The 14,825-nt window shown below is 37.5% G+C and overlaps 1 protein-coding gene across 7 annotated transcripts in view; it reads left to right on the forward strand.

The window, feature by feature from the left end:
- Nucleotides 1–14,825, forward strand: part of ESRRG (estrogen related receptor gamma) — a 693,205-nt gene that overhangs the window by 616,972 nt on the left and 61,408 nt on the right. For all 7 annotated transcript variants that reach the window (XM_070385515.1, XM_070385512.1, XM_070385517.1 and 4 more), the window contains 2 exons: nt 5,233–5,343; nt 9,431–9,592. In XM_070385515.1, the coding sequence (XP_070241616.1) occupies nt 5,233–5,343; nt 9,431–9,592 (273 nt within the window). The remainder of the gene's footprint in view (nt 1–5,232; nt 5,344–9,430; nt 9,593–14,825) is intronic.

The raw sequence follows: 14,825 nt of genomic DNA on the forward strand, positions 1-14,825 counted from the left end.
TCTCTAAGAGATATTATTAGTAACAGGGATGAGCAGTAAATAGAATGAGATTCTGTATTCACTTATACATCAAATAATATCATTATTGGGCTTTTATCTTTTATATTATCTTACCATTCAATCATATATCAAATCTGTTGACATATAGAACTGAGACAGGGTAGACCGTCAAACTCCATCAGGGTAGATATTCAGTAAATGATCATGATGGAGATTATACTCCAATAAAGTAATATAGCAATATTTCAACAAAATTTTGATATAATGTCAATATCCTTGGCATTTTAGTATTTATAAAATATTTTAATAATGCATTTGTATAATATCCAAATATATTATTATATTAATATCATATTGAATCATTGCAGCAAAACATCTGGGAGAATATTGTCTTAATATTCATATATTTGGAAAGCAAAAGTTAAGGAGTTCAACAAAATTCAAGAGCTGGTTAATGAAAGAGCCAGAAAGGAAGCATTCTGATTTGTAAACGATGCTTTATTTTTTTTAGCATAGTCTTCCTGTAGTATTTAGGAATAAATTATCATATTATTACAGTTAGAAACATTTTTCTGGAAAAAATTTTAAACTCTAAATATGCTGATAGTAGACTTCTTCATGATATCTGTGTAGTGTTATTGGACTCTTTTTAAAATAACTTTTACAGTTTTAGTGCATGCATTATTATGACTCAGTTTATTTTGTTTATTGTTTATTTTCAAAGATGCACAACTCAGAGGCTGGGTCCATGTGTTTTAAGACGTAGTTTACGCTGATTTAAGTTCTACAGCTATGCCTCTTGTGTATTTGTGTGTTCTGTGATTGTCCAGGGGCGGGGGCAGGTGGGGATTGGTTTTACTGAGTAAGTTTTTTCTTCAAGCAGAACTGAGTAAATATATGAGTAATTTAAGTATGATGTAGTAGTTGCAGGTGTGTTACTAGGATTTGAGTTCAAACATTTCACTGAGTATGAAGTCAGCTAAACTATATCATCATCATCATCATCATCATTTCACTGCAAGAAGCATAAAAAGATTTCCCAGATTTTGAAAAGAGGTTAAAAGTGGTATAAATATTTTTTAGTTGAAGCTATTGATATTTGCCTACTTTTCACGCCCTAAAATGGGAATAAAATTTTCATTTAAATTATTATGATCTTTTAAAATATATTGATTCTATAAATTTTTACCATTAAGTTATTTGAACTTGGCAGGAACACTTTTTCTGTTGGCTGTCCATCAATTTTCACTACATAACTGTATTATTAATCAAGTAGCATATCTAATTTTCCCCTCTGTAATAATCTACTGAATATCATTTACCTAAAGTTACAAATCATAAAAGAATCCTTTGTCCTACTGATCTTTATTTTAGGAAATAATGAAACCATGGTTTATGTAAAAAGTGCTTGAGTATTTATATTTAGAAACTAGACAGCTATATACAGTGGGATGGCTGGCTGGTTGGATGGATAGATGTTTGTGTGGATGAATGGGAAGGATGAGATAGATGTATGGCTGTTGCTAAGTCACTTCAGTCATGTCCGACTCTGTGCGACCCCATAGATGGCAGCCCACTAGGCTCCCCCATCCCTGGGATTCTCCAGGCAAGAACACTGGAGTAGGTTGCCATTTCCTTCTCCAATGCATGAAAGTGAAAAGTGAAAGTGAAGTCACTCAGTCATGTCTGACTGTTAGTGACCCCATGGACTGTAGCCCATCAGGCTCCTCCATCCATGGGATTTTCCAGGCAAGAGGACTGGAGTGGGATGCCATTGCCTTCTCCCAGATATATGGCTAGACAGTAGTTTATCTGCCCACACACTGCAATGAGGTGGGGCGGGTGGGGGGTAATAAGAAAAAGAGGAAAAAGGAGAAAAAGAATAAATGTAAGAGGGAGGACACGCTTTTAAATTTGGAGGGAGCATGCAGGGAGTAATATGAGTATTTCTGTAATTCATTGTTCAAAGTTGAGAGGAAATGCACAGTAATAAAATTATTTCATAATGCTTAAAGGATCTGTTCCTCCAAATACAAAAATAATGCACAATATATAATAAAAGTTGTGTCAGTAAAGAGTATTCATTTTTTCTTCGTGATGTTTAATAACTGGTTTTCAGTGTTGCACTTTTCCCCTAAACTTGGGCCAGTTGTCTAAGCTGGCTGGTGGCTCTCGTGTGGTATGTATGACTATGTCAGAACTGTTTCAACTGGGACCTTGAATCCAGTCTTTGAGCCATAGTCTTCTTCCACGTGCCTTCATGACAGACAAAATCCATTGTCAGAAACGCACCAGCTCTGACCCCTGTATTTGAAAATATGTAGTGTATTGTTCAGCATTTGGCAGTGTGAGGCTGTATTGCACATGGTGAATGCATGTCTTGACAAACACCAGAAGGAAATCTTGGAGTCTAAAACCTAACTGAGATGTATTCTATGAGCTTTCTTGGTTCTTTTTTTTTTTTTTAATGAAAAAAAATTTATTGGAGTATAGTTGATTTATAGTTTTGTGGTATTTTCTGCTGTACAGCAAATGGAATCAGTTATACATATACATATATCCACTTTGAGATTCTTTTCCCGTATAGATCATTATAGACTTGAGTAGATTTCCCTATGCTAAAAATAGGTCCTTGTTGATTATCTATTTTATATATAGTAGTGACAGCTTATATATAGTATGTCAAGCTTTATGGGTTCTAACAATTTTGGTTATTTTTAAATGTTTCCTCCTTTTCTTAGCTTTAGTCTGCCATTGTCTTTCTCTCTTTGTTTGTTTCATCCTGCCTTCTCTTTACACCTTTAATCATATCACATTAATGTCTGCATTGTGTTGGACTTAGATGCCACACGTGCTATGATACCACTCTGAATTATGTATGCTTTGAATTTCCTAAACTCTTACAGTGAAACACATTTGAATGGATCTCAGATGAACAAATGAAATGTGGACACATTGTGTAAATTGGAAAACTATCTTGGGGAAAGAAAGAAATGAAAAAACATGGAACATGAATTAAAAAGCAGAAAAGGGAGCAAGTGTTAAACTTTAGTAAATAGAGACACAATAAAAATAGAACATTAAAAATTAGATAATCAAAGGGGTAAAACTCTACCATAAGCTCAAAAGTACTTTAAAAGCAACAGTCAAGAAATACAGTTTCTTTGTGACTCACTAGCACTACTATTTTCATTAAATACTCCTCTGTCCATGGAATTCTCCAGACAAGAATACTGGAGTGGGTTGGGTTGCCATTTCCTTCTCTAGGGAATCTTCCTGACTCAGGGATCGAACCCTGGTCTCCTGCGTTGTAAGCATATTCTTTACCGTCCGAGCCACTGGGGAAGCCCCTAAATACTTAGATACTATACGTAATTTCTTCGATTTTTGGTATTTATTTATCTGAATCTACTGTCATTGCTCTTGAAGTTTTCTCTTGATTTCATTTAAACTATGCTCAGAAGTTTCAGTTTGACATTTCAGGCTTTATCTAGAACCAAGTGTGTGTTTGTGTTTATCTCTAAAAGGAAATCAGCTCTTAAAGTGGTATTATTAAGACAATATGAAAAGTTGTATTTTTCTTTAGCTCATGGATTGATAATCACCTTTAACATTTGAGTGTATATATTCACCTTCAGGATTCACAAAGAAACACATCAGCCTTTCCCGAACTGTTTCATTTAACTTAGTTACCCCACAATCCACATGTGCAACATGATATTGATAAGTGTTTCCAAATCAAGATCTTTGTGACATTGGCTTGCAAAACATTGCATAGTCTGTATCTCCCTATGAGAGTTTTACAGAGGTTATTTGTGTGTTAAAAGCTCTGAGAGGTCCTTTGGTAAAATAATAATACTGAGGATGCTGTTAAACTATGTCCTAAACAGTTTGTGTGTGTGTGAGAAATACCAAAATACAATGAACTGTTTGGCTGAATTTATTAATGGAGAGTGTTAATACTGTTTTTTTAATCAGCTAAGGTACAACCTAAGAGCACAGAAAGAATCTCTCACCCCTCTCTTTACTCCCAAGTTATCGTCTCTATTTGATAAAGATTTATATGGTTCTACCCTAAACTTTGTAATTATAGACTGGAAGCCAGGTTATTATCAAGCTCTTCCTCACCGCTCCTCCATGTAAATGAGACATTTCTTTCTTTTTAATTCCTTTCTTTTCCTTTTGTTCCTTTGCTTAATTTTGCTGACCCACTGCCAGCAAAACCTCCCTGAATCTTGACCCAATCCATCACTCTTGGGGAAAAAGTGTTACTGCCAGTCTCCTTTTGCCTACTTTCTAGCTTCACGCTTCATCTCTGCCCTCCTAACAAATCCCCTCTTCACCATCCTAGCCTCCTGAATTCTTTCAGGAATCTCCTCTTTCTATCCTGTGTTCAGTCCAAACCTACTCTCCGTTTTCTCTCAATTAAAACAAAATACAGATGTGTGGCAAGATGTAAATAACACACTCTGTCTGAGACATGTTGATGTTAGAACATGGATCTCATCCTTGGATCTCATCCCGGGTATGGGATTCCTGCTCTCCACAGCCCGTGGGAGTTTTCAACTCAGTTCACTTCCACAGGTCCATGTGGAGTCCTCTGATAGACAGGGGTGGATTCGACGGCTTTGGATCTACCCATCTACTCGACCCCACACACTGAGCTTTCAGGGGTGACTGATGAAGAGGACTGTTGTTTAGTTGCCAAGCTGTGTCCGACTATTGCAACCCCATGGACTGTAGCCCACCAGGCTCCTCTGTCCATGGGATTCTCCAGGCAAGAATACTGGAGTGGGTTGCCATTTCCTCCTCCAGGGGATCTTCCCGACCCAAGGATGGAACCTGAGTCTTCTGCATTGGCAGATGGATTCTTTACCACTGAGCTTCCAGGGAAGCCCATGATGAGGAGAATACACACTGCTAATGGAGGAAACAACATTAGCACCAAATTCCAGTTTCTTTGTTTTAATTCTCAAGGAAAGGTGCCTTTTCTTTGGTGTGTAGGTGATTTTGATGGCCTTGGATACATGTCTTTCAGCTTGGGCGGCGTCTCTTCCAGATTTGGTTTCCAATCTCTGGCAGTCTTGGCTTAACCATCACATTTTTTTTTTTTAACATTCCTCTAATCCGCCTGGACCATTCAGCATTCTATTCTCTGTTTACCTCTATGTATTTGATTGGTCCCAAAGATAGTTACCTCAACAGTAAGTTAGTGCCTGTCTTTGCCCACAGGAGTGCGTCTTGACAGAGTACGCGGAGGTCGGCAGAAGTACAAACGCAGAATAGATGCGGAGAACAGCCCATACCTGAACCCTCAGCTGGTTCAGCCAGCCAAAAAGCCATGTAAGTACAGCAGACACGTCTGGCTTTCCAGCACACGACATCCTCCCAGCTGGCTGCTCTCGATACATTAGTTTTGGCATGCCCATTCCTACTGACTCCAATGAGGCTTCTCTTCCCTAAGGGGGGTAGGGGGGGTCTGTGGCTTTATTCCCAGGGACTGCCTTTGAAGAGCAGTAGCAACTCAGCTGATTATCTTTTTCCCCCTATGGCTTTCTTGTCCCCTACCGCCCCTCCCCACTTTTTTAAACCTAGTCATTTTGTAGAAACATTAAGCATACTAAGTCATAGCTTATATGGTGTGACTTTTACATTTACAGGTTATCTTTATTTTCAGAGGTACATAAAACAGATCATACCACGATCATTAGTTCATTGGAGCTGTTAGTTTCAGATTTCACAAGAAAGTGATTTTTGTAGTTTTCACTAACTAAATGAGTTTGACTGTTCAACCTCCCAATGAAAATACATTAGGAGCCTCATTAATTTGGAGCTATGGAAGGTTAACACACGAGCCAGCAATAGATTAAAACAAGATTGAGTCCAACTAATAACAAGCATAGGTTGGTGGTTCCATTTCAGATGTCCTTATGGGCTTTATGAATTATTTTTTAAAAGCCCATTGATAACGTCCAGTTGCAGTTTAAAATGGTGATGGGTACATAGCTAAAATGCAAGCCCTGTTCTGTATGTCATTAACTAGACTATAGATACATCTTTTTAAAGAGGTAGAATATAGATCAAGGTGGTTAACCGTATTCCAGTTTTGGAAAAATCAGTTCATGGCTGTATAGTAAGTCCCTTACATACCAACCAGTTCCATTCCAAGAGCCCATTTGTACATCCAATTTGTTCATAAGTCCAACAAAATTAGCCTAGGCACCTTACTAACACAGCTATGTAGTGCTGTACTGTAATAGGTTTATAATTCTTTTCACACAAATAACACATAAAACAGACACAAAAAATAAAGAAAACATTTTTAATCTTACACTATGTTGCAAAGTCCAGTAGTAGTACAGTACAACAGCTGGCATACCGAGGCTGGCATCAAGTGAAGAGGCAAGAGAAGTTGCTGACTGGAGGAGGGAGAGGCGGTGGGAGATGGTAGAGCTGAAGGATCGTCAGCAATAGGAGACGGAGGGCAAGCTGCAGTTTCACTCAGGCCAGACATTGAAAGTTTGCAACTTGAAGGTTCACATGTGGGGGGCTTATTGTAATGCAAAAGAGCTAATATTTTAGGATGTTTAGGCACAGAGTTTATACGAGGCACTGAAAACTGCTGCGGTGGAAACATTTCTCCTATTTAGCTGTCTCTGGCTCAGAAGACACAACTGGCCCTCACCAGAGGAAGTTGCAGCTAGAGCAGGTCTAGAAAAGACACAGGTCATTTTTGATCAGCTTTGAGGGGAAGAGAAAAAAAAAATGTCCTCTCTCGGACTCTCCAGGAGGGGGCGCTGCTGTGTGTCATCCATGTGAGCATATGGGCATCTGTTAAGTAAATAAAACAGACCCTGAACTGTAAATGAAAGGACATTTTAGCTATGTCAAAGGAAAAACAACCAGTTTTACATAAAATTAAAGCTTAAGTGAACATATGGCATAGTTTCCTTTTGCCTTTCCAAAAAACATTATGTTGATTATACCTTCAATTGTCCAATCTGGCATCTTCTCCTCAGCCTGCATAAGCTGTTTGGCATTCTGCAAATACAATCTAGGACTGCATTAAGCAGATTTTGCACATTAGAATCAAAAACTTTCTGATAATACAATAAAATGCAATAAACACTAATGCTTAATTTCATTAGAGGTTTTGTTTTCCTGGATTCAGTAAATGTCCAGACTGGCCATTTCTCATTCATTTTCTATGAACGTTGACTGACACCATTGATGATTTCCTCTACTGAGAGAAGAATGAGCACCAGCTCATTCGTAAGTCCACAGGGTAGAGAAACATCTATGGTTTTCAGCTTAAACCTGGGGAATCGGGAGGAGGCTTGTCAAGTACCTTGAAGGAGATTACAGCAATTTCAGTGAGCTCCACTGGTCTGAGATAAAAGAGGACTCCTAATAAATCATTACTCATTATCTTAAGGCCTCTGTGTTAATTTTCCTTAGTCCATCCAATTAGTGTGTTTTGGTAACAAACATTTATAAAACTTAATTTTCAGATCCTGTCAGATAAGTGTCAAGAGACTGGGCCCTGGCATTGCTGAGGAAGTGGCTGGGGGAGATTTCTGGAGCCTGACTGATTGTCTGTGTTCTACAAAAGCCCAAGAATGAAAATTGGGTTCTATTGATTCTAATTAGGGAAACATTAAATAAGCTTCACCTCGAAACAGTGCTGCCAGCTATTCCATTTTCTGAATGATAGGAATTTCTAAGCCTCCACCAAGTTTTTCTGGCCCCTCTGGTCAAGTATCCATTGACTTAGCTAAAAACAGGTTAACATTTTCCCTGTACTAAAAAAAACTCGAATCACTATTTCCTTCAGTTACATTTTTGCACCCTTTATTATTGCATTTCCTTCTAGTCCTGAGAATCTAGTAGTTGCTGACAGGGTTTGTTACAGTGTCAGAGCAATGAAAGCAGAAACTTTTCCAAGCGTAACTAAAAAACAGGGTGTTGTTTCTATAGCATATACAAGAAACAAATGTCATTCTCTGCAGATCCTGCAAATTAAAAAAAAAAAATCTCTATTTGAGCTTAATTTTTTTCTAGAAAGTATATATTTGGAAATATTTCCTCCCAAATCTGTGTTTTTAATTTGATAGTAATCGAATATTACTGCCAGGGAATATTGATGTTGCTACTTTGAAATTAAAAGAATTCATGTGGCAGTCATAGTAATAAAAATTTTAAACTATATCAGAAAAATTACTAATTATAGCTTGGATAAGGATTCTTGCTGTTAAAGGAGACAGAAAGCTTTGTTTTCAATTCTAAGATATACGAAGTCTTTTCATTTTGAGTTTAAAAAGTTAAAAATTTAGAGGAAAAGGCAAACAGTGAACAGAGAAGAATTTTTGGTTTGACTCATAAGATCCCATTTAAGACCTTAGTTTTCTAGAGTAATAAGATGTAGAATATTGAAATATCTGGGTTTATTCTTACCTATTTGTATCTCCTCACTTAGAAGAAAGTATCAAATCTAAAACTATGTGTAAAAATTGGAAATAAGGCCAACAAGAAAATTCATTCCGTTAGCAAGGCTTTATAACCCCTTCCATAAACTCTCACATGGCCCTGAGCGATAAAACACATTTGATGTGATGCTTTCCATTTGTCTCTAGTGTTTACTTTATGAAGGATTTTAAAAACGTATATCACAAATTTCGGACAGATAGATCTGAACCAGAGAGTGAACTAAGACAATAGATGATAAAAGAAGACTGAAGAATGAGACGCTCAGAAGAGAAAACATGGTCACTTTTAAGTAGGAGTGTTTTTCTGGAAACTGACATTGGCTCTATTTGGAAGATGCGCTGGGTGTGTGGAGAGGAGACAGGAAAGACATTCCTATTGAAGGCATCCCACAGAGATAGAGTTATACAGTCAGTAATTCACCCAGGCAGAAGGGCTCTGACCTTTGCTCTTTTTTAAAGGAATTAGGACAATTAATGACTTTTATGCCCATTAGGTCTACGGGCACTAGATCTTTGCCTTCCACATTGCGTTCTACATTTCAGGGGTTTACGTAGAGTTTTATTTTAAAACTGCTCTATACTATTTAATCTGCTTCCCCAAATCCCACTTAAGAATCAAAGAGTAAACCCAGAAAGCATCTAACTCCTCTTATCTGTTTGCTATAAAAAATTTCATTACAGGACAGATGCTTCATTCCAGCAAAGGCAGGTAAAGCCAAGGAGAAGCAGAGGGCTATCACGACTGCAGCGGCTTATTTCTTGCTGTGGGTTTTCCGAAACACTTTAATATACATATATTGAACCATAAATGGAATATTTGGGGTTGATTATAGGCTATTTGAGGCTTTGGGTTTTTTTCCTTTCAAAACACCACCTAGTTTAGAATGTGTGAAAAAGAAATGATGCTGCTAGTGATCCCGGAGTGCTCTGGTCTGATCCTGCAGATAACAAGATTGTCTCACATTTGTTGGTGGCTGAACCGGAGAAGATCTATGCCATGCCTGACCCTACCGTCCCCGACAGTGACATCAAAGCCCTCACTACACTGTGTGACTTGGCTGATCGAGAGTTGGTGGTTATCATTGGATGGGCGAAGCATATTCCAGGTACATTTTCTGAAATGAAAAAGAAATGTTTGCAATTAATCCCCTAGGGTGTATATGTTGATTTAGGCCAATTCACAGTTTTCTCATTAAGAGTTTTAAATTTTACTTTTTTAAATTTATATATTAAAAAAATTTTTTTTTCTTTTTGGGGGGGCCACCTGGCAAGGCATGTGGAATCTTAGCTCTCTGACTAGGAATTGAACTCACATCCTCAGCAGTGAAAGCACGCAGTCCTAACCACTGGCCTTCCAGGGAAATCCTGTTCATTAGGACTTTTTTTAAACCTTTACATTTGTCATACTTAATTTAGAGCTTTCCTATCCTAATAGAATCATAAATCTTTTTATAGCTATACCATCTTGAATGCTTGTTCATTATTTTTTCACACATGAAGGTACTATTATTGCCAACCTCAGATAAATAGAATATAACTTGTTAAAATATTTTTTACTCCTTTTAAAGTCTGTTTTAGCCTAAGAAAACACTTCGGCTTTTTCTTTTCACTTTAAAAAATGTTTTTTTATCAAGAGTAGTCTAGATCCCATTTTTCCTTTTAAAAATCACTCATTTTGTCATTCGTAGTGGCGATTTATACTGAATTGCTTTTCATATTTGCTTATTGCTTTGGTTTACAATGAGATATTTACTATGAATTTATACATAAATTACAAACATAAATGTTAAACCTCATAAATTTTCTGTTATTATAACTTAAGAGTAGTATTTTAAAATATCCAGTGACTTTTCTTTCCAGACCCATCCTTAGATCAGTGAACATATTACCTGATCACAAGGTTTAAGAATTTTAGTTGTCTACTTGAATTATTGTCTGTTTGAACTCTGATCTTCAAATAGTTTACACACAAATTTTTGGATGATGAGCCATGTTTCTTTGGTAGAGTGAACTTATTTCTGTCTCCTTAAACTAGTTTGTCTTTATGCTTTGAATGCTACAGTAATTTCTTTAATCAAATTGATGGAAGTCCCTTTCCCAGCCCACACTGAAACCAATTTATTGGTCATGATACGCCAGCTATGTTGCTAACAGTCGTAACGAACTGTCAGGCGATATCGCAGTGAAGCTAATTTGAAGTCATTAGGTGTGCAGCGTTCAGGCGACAATTTGTTACAGTGCTTGGGAACACAGCTGACATTTCTGAATGGCTTTGTTCGCTGCAGTTCTAGATGAGGCCAAGCAAATTGTAAACTAATTTAAACATCACTCTGTATTATACCAGCTACTTTGTCTTACACTGTTTGCTAATAAAGCACCCCAAATTAGGTCAAAACTAGTTAAATAGGTGAGCTGGAGTGTGGTCTGTAGCAGATACCTCCACAAGGGTCACTACATCTAAAAGAAAGATGGAAATTTGATCGTGTGGATGGTTGGTTTGCATTTGGATTATGATCACAGCTGACAGATTTTCAGGAAAAGCAAAAAAAGAAAAAATAGGATATGCTAAAAGATGGTAAGACATTGGGAATGGTAGCAGGGGAAAAAGCTGGAATTTGCCTAAACAATTATATGAAAACTTATTTTGAAGGAAAGTGTTAATGAAGCGATTTAAAAGAAACACAACTAAGATTTGTTGAAGAGCCCATATAAACTTTTAAAAATAACCAATATATAGTATATCATTTATATTTATACATGCTGTTACTGCTGCTAAGTCGCTTCAGTTGTGTCTGACTCTTTGCGACCCTATGGACTGTAGCCCACCAGGCTCCTCTGTCTATGGGATTCTCCAGGCAAGAATACTGGAGTGGGTTGCCATTTCCTTCTCCAGTATTTATATGTACACACACATATATTGTCACAAATTCAAACTAGTATTATTCTAAGCCAAGGTTTCTCAGTCTTGACACAATTGTTGTTTGGAACCAGGTAACCCTTTGTTGTGGGGCCTGTCCTGTTCCTTGTAGGGAATTTAGCAGCATCCTTGGTCTCTACCCTCTACCATCCTCTGGTACCTTTGAGTTATGACAAATAAAAATGTCTTCAGACATTGCCAGATATCCTCTCGAGGGGGCAATATCAACCCCTTCTTCCCCAGTTGAGAATCATTGTTCTAACCCAGGAATTAGATATTATTTTGCTTAATTCAAAGATAGGGAGATCTGGGGCAGAAGGAGGTATTAATAAAAGCACTTCCACAGGTTCACAGATGCGTCCAGAGCCTTCAAAGCCCATATTCATCATTGCTTCCTGGAGTGGAATCTGTGTATGTTAGTTCCCCAGTTGATCACCTTTGAGAGAATTAGTTCAAAATAATAGCAATAATGTTATCATTATTCATAGCATCAAAGGATATGTCATTCTGACACCACACCACCCATTCTTTCAGAGAATTCTGCCCCAGTTCTCCTTAAATTAAGAAATTTACTAAGCCCGTATTTTGATACTGTGCAGACATTCCATAAAGACGACCAAGAAGTCAACAATGCCTGCTGATGCTCTCCGGTCAGGAAAAGTCGGTGATAAATTTGTGGGTCCAGTTGTGTATCTAAGTAGAAATGTCAGCTTACAGAGGAACTTGTCACAGTAAAGGGGCTCTGGTGACTTCTGTGAAGACAGTAACTTTAAATAACTATGAGTAACAGCATTTCCAGTGGTGGAAACAATTGCTGTACGATTATGTGTTCAGTCTTAAGCGGAGGCTTAGAATTGGTGGGGGCTGACGTGAGTCTCTCTGCCCAGCAAATGCCAGAGGAGGTTGCTGTGCACTGATGATTCACAGCTCTGGTTTTCGTGATACCCGGAGGGTGTTTTAAATGATTGCAAGGAGTCTCTTGGCTTTTCAGAGAGGGATTAGCAAACCACGCATTCACTGAAATGCTAACAGTAAGTGTGCCAGACAGTGTTTTGAGGTGGAAGAGAAAGATGCTGTGATTCGAGCTTGCTGCTCTATGTGCAAGCTGGGTTCAGGCTGCTTGGGCATGGCGGCAGCGTGCAATGTGGGATGGGAGGGTAACGCCTAAGAGAATATAAAGACTGAGGTCCCATTTCTGCCGCAATAAAAGTAAAAATGTGTTTTTGATACCATGACCTAGTCCTGATAACTGGGGTCAGAGCTGGAATTAAAGCCAAATCAGAACTGAAATTTCACTTCAAAACTGTTATGTTTTTAATGCTTGTGTGAAAATTAAGTGAAACCTTTTTTTAGAATATACTAACATCCAAGCCTTTGCTCTCTGTATGCGACTCTCAGTTTGTGGAATCACACACACATGTAGACCCACATGCTTTTTCAAAATTAAGTTTAGCATCTCAGATAACATCATAGCCTTTCTGCATTGCTGGGAAAGTATTTTCGTATACTTGTTTTGCTCCGTGAAAAAGTGACAAATTCAACAAAAGCAAGTACTGAAGAAAAATACATAGGGAGTGGGTTTTTTTTTTTTTTTTTTAAATCAGTAAATAGAATTAGTTGACTTACTTTAATAAATCACATAAATGGAAAGTGTGTTGTTCTGAAACATGACCATACTTTATCTCTAGAAGCAAAAAGATCACAAGGGCTTTAGAAAATGCTTGACTTTAGTTGAAGGAGCATAAGGGCACCAGAACAGATGATGGTGCCCTAATAGCCCTTTTTAAGAATGACAGGGCCCCGCCATTAGCATCCTTTTATATCCTTGGAAATTGCTCAGGCCTCGCTTTTCTGGTTCCTATCTGCCTGACTCTTTTTTATTTCTCTTTCAATTTCGTCTGCGCTCGGATAAGCGCATGCTAACACAATATGATTGAGCTGTAAAATGGAACGCTGTCGCCTCTAATCTCTTTTATGTAGATACGGAGGTCTTGCACACTCCACTTCATTCTCTCTCCATTGTTGGCCTTTTTTAGAATGGGCTGCCAAGTAATGGAGGCTCCGTCAAATATTAGAGCTAGGTTTCACACGGTGTGATAAGACGATTATCAGTCCAGCAGTCAGATCTGTTATTGTTCTTTGGGCTTGATTAAAATATTATTTTATACTGTAACTTTGTTAGTGGAATGCAGAATGTGCTTCGTCAGATGGTGCTTAAAAAAGCATCACCCATATTAGCTGACCTATATAAGTGGCTTAAATATATTTATGGATCTTGCCAGATGGATTACTTTAAAAGAAGAGAAAGGTATTTGAACAATTAAGTGAATGAATGTACGTTAGAAGCTTTTTTTTTGGTTCCTTTATCAAGTATGGCAAATTGTCAGGTGGGCTTGTTTAATTTTAACATGACAGGTTAAACAGTTCCTTGCTAAAGAAGGAGGACTCTTTAAGTTTGGGGCCTCTTAGTCACATTTTTAAAATAGTGTCTATACAATGGCATTAAACAGGAAAGGAAAAAACCTGTAATTATTTTCTTCATACCAAACGAAGGCAGGAAATAATAAGCTCGAAAAGCAAGCCACACTAGGAAGATATGAGATAGAAAACTCTTTACATATAGTTCTTTATTCATGAAGAAACAGAAATCTAACATAGAGAAACCAGTATTCTCCATTTACTCTGAAACATTGTTTACTAACACATTTATTTACTTAGGAAAATGTATTAAAATTGCTCATTGAGTTTTTTTTAATAGTTTTCTCAGTAAAAGTATTCAGAGTTTTCTGTAAATGAAAGAAATCTCTAAAGAAAATGAACGAACTATTTCTACCCTAGGATATAAATCTTTTGAGAGAATACACAAGAGCATTTTGAAAATGATACTTTTTAAAGAAATGTTTATTGTCCTAGTGCATTTGATGCAGAGACAAATTTTTAAGATTGTGTCATCCTCCAGACAAAGTTGTGAAGGTTTTGTTTTTCAAATGCCGGTTATTTATCTTAAACTGCTTAGCACCAGTACATGCTTTTGATGTGAAAAAGCACATATATTGTGATGGAAATAATTACTGTAAGCTTATGTTTCCATCTGTAACAACAGTATGTTTCATGTATATGTGTATGTGATCATGGTTTTGTATGCAAGAAATGGCATAGATGACTAAGAGAGTTAGGTTATGTATTGTTTTAGTCATTAAGTCATGTCTGACTCTTTTGTGACCCCACAGACCATAAAGATGTTCACAGAGACCTCTCCTCATCATTCAGTGCCTTTGTTTGTGACCAAATGCACCTTGGGGCTCCTCTGTCCATGGGATTTCCCAGGCAAAAGCTGGAGTGGGTTGCTGTTTTCTTCTCCAGGGCATCTTCCTGACACAGGATCGAACCTGAGTCTCCTGCATTGGCAGGCGGATTGTTTA

This window comes from Bos mutus, chromosome 16, assembly GCF_027580195.1.
Source record: "Bos mutus isolate GX-2022 chromosome 16, NWIPB_WYAK_1.1, whole genome shotgun sequence".
NCBI classification, from domain to species: Eukaryota; Metazoa; Chordata; class Mammalia; order Artiodactyla; family Bovidae; genus Bos; species Bos mutus.